The following is an 8,968-nucleotide window of genomic DNA, read 5'->3' as shown; positions in this document are numbered from 1 at the left end:
TTCCTTGGCCTGTCGCTCTGGTACGGGTGCACCCGTGGACCCGGCGGTGCGCGGGCCACCATGCCACAGACACAGCTGCCGCCGTGAAGCCGAGTCAGCCTGCCGAACCACTCGGTCTTCCAAAAACCGTAGGCTGTGTGGCCCCGTCCGCCGCGCGGTATCTGCCGAATTTTTTACTATTTGGTCTTTTTTTTTTTTTTTTTTTTTTTTTTTTTTTTAAGGTTTCTCTCAAATAGACTTCTGGCGGAAATAATTTCAGAAATGGACTCTTAGCTCGGCGCCAGAGTGACTGACGTCGAGCTTGGCGCTACGGTCACTGGCGTCGAGCTCCTGGGCACGGGAAAATGGTCTGCCAGGGGCTCGGCGTCAGAGTGACTGGCGCCGAGACACCTGCATTTAACCCAGTCTGCACTTTTTCCGAGCCTAGATTTACCACGAGATGGACATGCTGAAATTTGTTAAGCCTAGATTTTTACCATGACTTGGACATTGTCAAATTTGATTTTTACCGTGGGACAGACATATGCAAATTTAGGGACTTAGCCAAAAGTCAGCTCGGGGAAGAAGTGCAGGCTAGGTTAAATGCAGGTGTCTCGGCGCCAGTCACTCTGGCGCCGAGCCCCTGGCAGGCCATTTTCTCGTGCCCAGGACCTCGGTGCCAGTGACCGTGGCGTTGAGCTCGGCGCCAGTCACTCTGGCGCCGAGCCAAGGGTCCATTTCTGAAATTATTTTCGCTAGGGGTCTATTTGAGAGAAATTTTTTTTTTAAAAAAAAGGGTCGAATAGTAAAAAATTCGGCGGTACCTGCCCGGACCGTGGGCCATCTCGCGCCGCCGTTTGCCCGTTTCACCGTTCCCGCTCGTGCTTCCGCAAACGGGCGACGGCCGTGCTGCCGAGCTCGCCCCGGTCCCCGTCCACCCGCCATATATACCCCCGCTCCCCGCCTGCCGAGCTCAGCTCTGAAACCTGCCTACCTGCCTGCCTTGTAGAGTCGTCCACCCCAACACCACCACGGCACCACCCAGAACCGCAGCAACCATGGACACTTCGCTCGCCTGTGCTGGCTTCTTCTTCGACACCGAGCCGATCGGCGAGCCCCGCCTGCCCGCGCTGAACGCGTGCGCGCTCTGCTCAAAACCGTTGGCCCGCGACAGCGACATCTTCATGTACAGAGGGGACACGCCCTTCTGCAGCCAGGAGTGCCGCTACGAGCAGATGCAGCACGACGCCATCCGCGCCAGGCACGCGGCCAGGTCCGCTGGCCGGCGGCGGCAGCCGTAGTCCAAAAACACAAAGGTGCCTGAGACGAGTTGACCACGCCAGAAGGAGCCTCTGGCTGAGGTGTTCGCCGGACTTCCTGAGAAACGCAGGTCCGATCGATGGAGCAAAAGATTAGAGCAGCTACATTTGTCCGTCACGATCAAGACCTGTGAATTGTGAGGCTAGAGCAAGGCCATGATGCCCGTCAGCGCCATCTGTAAAAGCTCATCAGCGCTAGCACGAGGCTTCGCCCTATGATCCGCCCACATGTGCTCGTGCGTGTTTGAGCCAGGTTGTAACATCACTTTGTAAACTGGAGCATTTCGGAAGCTTGCTTCCAACAGCTGATCGTCATGTGTACAAATTTGCTTCCAACAGTATAATGGAGCACATTAGAAATTATTTTTACAGGGACAATAGTATCATTCGCCATGTGTACAAATTTGCTCTACATGCGATTATTATGGGACAGAGTGACTACCCATTTTTTATTTGTTAAGGCCCTGTTTGGCATGGCTCCACTCCTAAACTTCAGCAACTCCATAAAAAAATCCAGCCAAACATCCCAACTTCAAAACTCCATAGAGCTGTCAACTCCATGGAGCTGTAGTGCAAATAGAGGTGGAGTTTTGGAGCATCTCTTTTGCTGCTCTAGAACCCTTTCTTTTGAACCTCCTCCTGGAGTTGATGGGTAATTACCCACCAATGCCACTGGTTACAGAAAAAAATGTTTCGCTTCTATTCTCAAGTCTCCCCTGCGCATCACCTTCCTAGTCCCGCGCAACACATTTTCTCGCGAGAGCGGCTTAGGGTTACCGCCGCCGCCAGGCAGACCGGCGGCCGCCGTCCACCCACGCTGCCGGCCGGCCGAGCGCCGCACCCGGCCACCCTAGGCCCGATTCGTGCAGCCCTGGCCACGCCTGCAGTGCGACTATTTGGCCCCTTGGCCGGACGTATTGGCACTGCAGGGAAGAAAGGCTCGCTTTGGCTCCGCACTCGGCACTCTCCCTCCACCGCGCTGCAGGGAAGACGGGTGGCCGAGCGCGCCCTCGATCCAGATCCAAGGTAACTCCTCCGTCTTCTCACCGCGGCCGCGCCCCCCCCCCCTCCCGTCCGGGACCGGTTCTGCTCGGGAGGACTGGACTGCCTTTTTTGTTTGCTGGTAGTGGTAGCCATGGAAATCAGAGTCTTCGTTTCTGAAACTTGAATGGATACGCCTAGCCAGGTCTCCGAATCTCCTAGGAATTGTTTCTGAAACTTGAATGGATACGCCTAGCCATGGAAATCGGAGTCTAGGACCGGTTCTGCTCGGGAAGATAGATTTGTTCTGTAGATTTGGCTATGGTTAAAATAGTCCTGTAGGTTGTTGGGGGAATTGAAAGTTGAAACACATGCTGTGGTTCACGGTTCACCTCACCTAGGGAACTGGGAAGTGTCATTCTGGCAATGATGAAATTCCATCCTTCCATCACGCATTTACCTAACTGCATTATAATGATATCTGTACCTAACGGAGTACTCTCTTGTTTACACACAAACTGTTTTTTCATCATTTATATACCATAAGTTGGTTGTCTGTCATGAAATTGTTTGAAGTGAAAGTTCTATTACCCATCATGGCATCACCTGTTGGATAGATTAGAGTCTAATATGAAATTTGTGAGTTCGATAGATGCCTAAAATTGATTGGAACTCGGAGAACACTCGAGTACTATGTATGTTGTTTGCCGAACAAGTTGAAAAAGGAAATCGGCCAAACACACACTTGAATGCACTTGGTTATGCTGAGGTTGAGAAAGGGTTCAAAGAAATGACTGGAATTGTGACTAACAAGGTTCAGATCAAGAACAAATGGGACAAGTTGAAGGAAGATTTCAAGGCATGGAAGAAACTAATGCTGAGGCAAACAGGGACTGGTTGGGATCCTATAAAGAAGACTATTGCTATGGATGATGAATGGTGGAAAAAAGCTAGAGCTATAAGTTGGTTCAAGATTTTTGCTATATTTGTTTTCCATATGACAAATCTGTTGGTAATACTTTATAATAATATGTGTTGTTCTGCTTATTTCAGGACATTCCGGGTTGTGGAAAGTTCAAAAAGAAGGGCCTTGAGAATGAAGATGACTTAGCCAAGTGTTTTGCTGACATCACTACTATTGGTATTGATCATTGGTCTCCTCATGTTGTGAATATTGAAAATGTTGATGAGACACAACAGGAGGCAACCAATTTTGATCCACAAGATGATGATGTCATTCCTGAAACACAAGAGGAGGATATTGGTATTTCTCCTCCACCTGCAAGTGGCAAGAGATTGGCTAGGCTTGTTGAAAAAAGTGGCAAGAAGGCAGTTCTGTATGGCAGTAAACAGTATGGCAGTTGTATGCTACAATCTATTTTTCTGTATGGCAGTTCTATACTTTCTGTATCCTACAAAAAAAATTCCCCATCGATGGCAGTTGTAGTTCATTTGTGTAGTTCATACAGAAAATTCCCCATCGATGAAAGTTGTAGTTCATTTTTCTGTATGGCAGTTCTGTATGACAAGTAAAAAGCTTTCTGTAGCTTTTCTGTAGCTTTGTGTAGTTCATTTTCTTGCAGTTGTATGGCAGTTGTATCTTACATTTCATTTATGTCAATGTTCACAGATGTCTTCAAGTGAGTATGATGATTCTAGTGATGGGGAATTTTTTTTTAAAATGGTTGAGAGCAGTGCAAAACTAGCATAAAGTTATCATGAATTGTATATGGACAAGGCACCGCCGAGGTTTATGTTTTCACAACAAAGTGGAATGGGATGGCTGATGGAGACGGTTAACACTCCAGGGGAGTGTCATCGAATGCTTCGGATGAATGAGGTTATTTTTCATGATCTTCATGATGTGTTGGTTGAGAGGTACGGATTAAAACCATCGAAACACATTAATACATATGAGATGTTGGCCATTTTCCTATTCACATGTGGTGGGTGTGAGTCAAATAGAAGAGGACAAAATAAGTTCAAACACTCAGGTGAAACCATTAGTAGAAAATTTTATGAAGTTCTAGATTGTGTGGTTGCCATGGCACAAGATTTCTTGAGACCAACAGATCCTAATTTCCGCAATGTGCACAAGAGGATTAGGAATGACAAGAGAGCATATCCACATTTTAAGGATTGCATTGGTACACTTGATGGAACCCATATTCATGTGTTTTTATCACCTGAAGAATAAGTGAGATATATTGGTAAGACTAGAATTGCAACTCAAAATGTGCTTGCCGTTTGTGATTTTGATATGCGCTTCACGTATGTGGCTGCGGGTCAACCGGGTTCTTTGCATGACACTAGTGTATTGTACCATGCATTGGAAGCAGATGTAGATGTCTTCCCACATCCACCTCAAGGTAAATATTTTTGCTTACGTTCTTTTTCATATTTGTATGCACAAACTTATCTTGTTTTACATATGTGTAGGCAAGTACTATGTTGTAGATGCGGGTTATCCTAATCGTTCGGGGTACCTAGCTCCATACAAGGGTGAAAGATACCATTTACCCGAGTGGCATCGAGGTATGGAACCAAATACTCTAAAAGAGAAGTTCAACCGTATACACTCATCTGTTCGTAATGTTATTGAGCGCTCATTTGGAGTATTAAAAATGAAATGGCAAATCCTTTACAAGATGCCCGGTTATTCAATGGTCACACAAAAGAAGATTGTTGCTGCTACCATGGTCCTACACAATTTCATACGTGAACATGCTAGTGTTGATGTGGACTTTGCTAATTTTGATAGAGATCCTACCTTCATGCCTACTATTCCGGAAAGGTACAACAAGTATGCCGTGTCTCAACATGCCTGCGATGGATCAACTTCGGAATCAAGCTTTGTGACTATGGACACATTTCGTGATAATATGGCTACATCCATCGCCCTAGCATGGAATTAGTGCAATGATTATTGTAATGACCTTATTTTGGAACTATGAACTTATTTTGGATCTATGTGTACTCAGATCAATCATTGCAACCATTTGCGGTTGGTTAATGACCATTATCGAGGTCATTCTTCATTGTCTGAACTGCCTTGTTCTGTTCAATTTTGAATCGAAATCTGAAATTCCGAATGCAAATGCAATGCAATGCTGCTCTGCCACTCTGAACCGGCCGCCAGCTTCACCAATCAGCTCGTGCATGTACTTTCACGGTAGTTGCCACAGATCTTTTCACCAATCAGCTAGTGCAGCAGCTACTCTCTTCATCTTTTCACGGTAGTTGCCACAGATCGATGACAGTCAAACGGAAGTGTGCCTTCTAAAATCTTCTTGGCATAGTACAACAGTAGTACTTCGCTGTATTTACTTTCATTTCATATTTGTGAGAAGTAGTTCAAATCGAACCAGGAGCAACAATGACAATCTACCCTTAAACTTCTCTTTTCTGGAGCTAGGGACACCCTCCCAGCCAAACACCTCCAACTCCACCTAGAGCTGACTCCACTAGAAATTTTGGAGTATAGCAGCTCTACCCAGAGTTAGAGTCACGCCGAACAGGGCCTAAATCGTGCTAAAGCGAGGGATGGAAGCCAATGCAGCAGGTCGGCTCCTTGCCGCATCATCTTCCGCACTTCTCCAGGGCCGAATCTGAGGGCGACTGCCATGGCTGCCACGTCGATGCAGTAGGAGCAGCTGATCGTCACGCCCCGACGAGTGCCACCTCCATCTTCGCGATGGCGGTGTCCTCGAGGCCGTGCTGCCCCACAGGTTCGAGCGATCATCGTGTTGCTATTTGGTTTTTGCATTGGTGGTGCACAGCTGGTGCTCGATGCAATGTTTCTGAGACTGTGTGGTTGTGCTCTGTGACAATGCGAGGCATTTCGGGAGGGCCATCGTCATGCCCAACCTGAAGACGCCGGTGACCACGACGGCGCGGGCGGTGGAGTACAGGAAGGAGATAATGAGGGCGCTGCCACCAGGGAGATAAAGCGCGCAAGTATGAATTCTTCTCCATGTAGTAACCAAACTTATTCTTCAGGTTCTTTAAAAGATATCTTGTTTTCACATAGAAGAATGTAGATCAGCTTCATGTGGCATGGTTCTCTGGTTGTATTGTGTTTTCAACTTTCATCCATCCGCTCCTAAGTCCTCATCAATAGAAGTCCAAGCAGTAATCAGCTCTAGTGTGGGTTTAACTATCTATCTGTGTACTTGCGCAATGAGTTTGTTGCCACGTACATTCTGCTGAAAATTTGAGCAAAATTATCTAATGCAATTATCAAAAAAAATTATCTAATGTGCATGAAATGAAAACTGTTGTGTGCATTTACCAATCTATATCTTGAGGTTGATGTTTATTTTGCATGCTATGTGGTTTTAGGAGAGAGTGGTGTAGTCCTTGCTGTGAAGCTGTATCCCGCCGGAGCAACTACCGATTCCCAGGATCGTGTGACCGATAAATTTGTGAAGTGCTTGCCAGTCCTCGAGGAGATGGTCAGGCAGGAAATTCCTTTGCTTGTAAGTAGTTTAGGTCCATTGCATTCTTGATGCACTAAAGGCCTTTTGATTGGAGTTTTGATGCACATGACTAGTCTCTATATTGGTCACAATTTGTTGGACTGTTCTTGCTTTAGTTAGTAAGTTGTTTTTCCTTTCCAAAAAATGTAGAACCCGTTCGCTTATTGGTTTCAGTCAGGGCTTATCAGCCAGCCAATAGTGTTTTTCTCTCACAACAAACCAGCATCAGCCAGGCTTATCAGCATAGAAACCAACCAGCGAACAGGCTCATAATCTGCATTTTCTTTCAAAAAGTAATTTGTTTTTGCACTGCTTGTGCAAAAATCTTTTATGGCTATTGCTCATTTATGATCTTTTTTCTCCAGGTTCATGGAGAAGTCACAGATCCACATGTTGACATCTTTGACCGTGAGAAGGTTTTCATTGATAGAATACTGGCACCACTTGTACAAAAACTTCCACAGCTGAAAATTGTTATGGAACACATCACAACTATGGATGCAGTGAATTTCATAGAATCATGTGAACTAGGTACTGCACTTCTGCTAGGATGGCATTAATACTTATTATAACACTTTCATGTTCCCAGGTCATGTTGCTGCAACAGTGACTCCTCAGCATCTCCTCCTCAATAGGAACGCTTTATTTCAGGGTGGCTTGCAGCCACACAATTACTGCTTGCCAGTTCTGAAAAGAGAGATCCATAGTATGGAGTCACCCTCTAAGAAATGCTACTCCTTATAAATGCACAATGACAATGATATTCATTATTATTTTCTAAAATTACTAGACATTTCTTCAGCAATTAGCCAACTATGAAACCACTTTTTAAATATGCATGATGATCGTCATTTTCTTTCAAAATGTGACCAAATATTCCTTCAGCAAATATATAACTAGATCCATAACAATATTCTTGTCTCGCGTTTTTCTTTAGCCTCATTAGGATTGGGATATTGCCCATAATTTCAATCAACTGTCATGTTAAAACTTTTTGTTCTGTAATTTTTTAACAGCACTCTGCCTATTAACTGTTTCTGAACCTTCAACCTAGGACAAGCTATTGTATCTGCTGTAACAAAAGGGAGTAGACGATACTTTCTTGGCACTGACAGCGCTCCCCATGATAAACGGAACAAAGAATGTTCCTGTGGTTGTGCAGGAATATATAGCGCTCCTGTTGCCTTGTCTCTTTATGCGAAGGTATTTGAAGAGGTAATCTTTATCTCAGAGCACTCTCATGCTTATCGTTCATCTTTGCTTCCGAGAAAATACATAACCATTTATCACCACCACAACTAGATTTCAAGAAAACTATCTTGCTGTAGGTTGGTGTCAATTACGTGGCACTGAAGTTGTGGTGGTGACAAACTATGCAGATGTTGAAAATTCCTTTTTCTTATCGGTTTATTTCTCTGGACATGTTTCCACTATTCCAGGCTGGAGCCCTCGATAATCTAGAAGCTTTTACAAGCTTCAATGGCCCTGATTTTTACGGTCTCCCAAGGAACACTTCAAAGATTGTCTTGAGAAAGAGTGGCTGGGAAGTATCCGCAACTTATAAGCACAGTTCAGGGGAGATTGTGCCTATGTTTGCTGGCAGCACCCTTGAATGGCTTCCATCTGATGATGAGCCTAAAGAATAAACGATATGCATTATTGGACGCTGCACTTGAGGAGATCAATAAGTGGAGTTTTTCCAGTTCTTTTTCCCTTTTCTGTTAGAATCAGCATAGCAAATTGTTCAGCCATACTCGACGGTTCTTGAAGGCAAAATTAGTTATTGAAAGCAACGCCGTGTGATATGCGTATTGAGTTCTTCTATCCCATTTGGATTGCAGTACAGTTTCAGAAACAGCTAGGCAGCACTCCTGCCGGTTCCTTTTTTTTTAATAAATGTGTATGGTTTTCAAGGGTGCTTTACTGATCTAGACACTAGGCTAGAGCAAACATAAATAATGAATAAATATTAGCACTGCAGTTGTATATCAATCTAGCTGTCGATTTGAGACAAATTTCTCCCTGCTATTGCTACTCCTGAATCTTGTATCCTTTCGACTGCTGCTGTCCGGTTATTCAGACCTGCAGGGGATGCTGCATGTGCTTTCAGGAACCTCTCATAGCTGTCACCAGCTGTTCCTCCAACGGATTTCGTTAGCTGTACGTGAATGTAGCCGCACGGTCGCACCCGAACAGGGGTCGCATCTTGTG

The 8,968-nt window shown here is 45.1% G+C and overlaps 3 protein-coding genes and 1 pseudogene across 4 annotated transcripts; all 4 read left to right on the top strand.

Moving 5' to 3' along the window:
• The first annotated feature begins 809 nt into the window (after positions 1-809).
• On the top strand, positions 810-1,701 carry LOC136494304 (FCS-Like Zinc finger 1-like). The gene has a single exon (XM_066490475.1). The coding sequence runs from the start codon at positions 1,038-1,040 to the stop codon at positions 1,278-1,280; it is 243 nt and encodes an 80-aa protein (XP_066346572.1). The 5' UTR covers positions 810-1,037; the 3' UTR covers positions 1,281-1,701.
• Positions 1,702-3,069: 1,368 nt separating this feature from the next.
• LOC136492280 (uncharacterized) lies at positions 3,070-3,923 on the top strand. The gene is made up of 3 exons (XM_066488353.1): positions 3,070-3,291; positions 3,333-3,631; positions 3,863-3,923. Exons 1-3 carry the CDS (start codon positions 3,070-3,072, stop codon positions 3,921-3,923), a joined length of 582 nt encoding a protein of 193 aa, XP_066344450.1.
• A 79-nt stretch (positions 3,924-4,002) lies between these two features.
• LOC136491035 (uncharacterized) lies at positions 4,003-5,194 on the top strand (annotated as a pseudogene).
• Positions 5,195-5,763: 569 nt separating this feature from the next.
• On the top strand, positions 5,764-8,709 carry LOC136494542 (dihydroorotase, mitochondrial-like). 2 transcript variants are annotated; one of them, XM_066490691.1, is made up of 6 exons: positions 5,764-6,007; positions 6,116-6,236; positions 6,621-6,757; positions 7,123-7,288; positions 7,812-7,972; positions 8,197-8,709. In XM_066490691.1, exons 3-6 carry the CDS (start codon positions 6,731-6,733, stop codon positions 8,401-8,403), a joined length of 561 nt encoding a protein of 186 aa, XP_066346788.1. In that variant the 5' UTR covers positions 5,764-6,007; positions 6,116-6,236; positions 6,621-6,730; the 3' UTR covers positions 8,404-8,709. The 2 variants fall into 2 exon arrangements, with proteins under 2 accessions (XP_066346788.1, XP_066346789.1); XM_066490692.1 differs by having other exon boundaries at positions 5,764-6,236; positions 7,123-7,463.
• Positions 8,710-8,968: the final 259 nt, after the last annotated feature.

The sequence above is a fragment of the Miscanthus floridulus genome, chromosome 11 (genome assembly GCF_019320115.1).
Source record: "Miscanthus floridulus cultivar M001 chromosome 11, ASM1932011v1, whole genome shotgun sequence".
NCBI classification, from domain to species: Eukaryota; Viridiplantae; Streptophyta; class Magnoliopsida; order Poales; family Poaceae; genus Miscanthus; species Miscanthus floridulus.
This window is presented reverse-complemented; position numbering and strand designations above follow the sequence as displayed.

Excerpts from the sequence above, each read along its gene's own strand:
- LOC136494304 (XM_066490475.1), top strand. The coding sequence starts at position 1,038 with ATGGACACTTCGCTCGCCTGTGCTGGCTTCTTCTTCGACACCGAGCCG.
- LOC136494542 (XM_066490691.1), top strand. The coding sequence starts at position 6,731 with ATGGTCAGGCAGGAAATTCCTTTGCTT. Across the intron at positions 7,289-7,811 it reads CATAGAATCATGTGAACTAG|GACAAGCTATTGTATCTGCT; the intron begins GTACTGCACTTC and ends CCTTCAACCTAG. Across the intron at positions 7,973-8,196 it reads ATGCGAAGGTATTTGAAGAG|GCTGGAGCCCTCGATAATCT; the intron begins GTAATCTTTATC and ends CCACTATTCCAG.
- LOC136492280 (XM_066488353.1), top strand. The coding sequence starts at position 3,070 with ATGACTGGAATTGTGACTAACAAGGTTCAGATCAAGAACAAATGGGAC. Across the intron at positions 3,292-3,332 it reads TCCATATGACAAATCTGTTG|GACATTCCGGGTTGTGGAAA; the intron begins GTAATACTTTAT and ends TGCTTATTTCAG. Across the intron at positions 3,632-3,862 it reads GTTCTGTATGGCAGTAAACA|TTGTATGGCAGTTGTATCTT; the intron begins GTATGGCAGTTG and ends ATTTTCTTGCAG.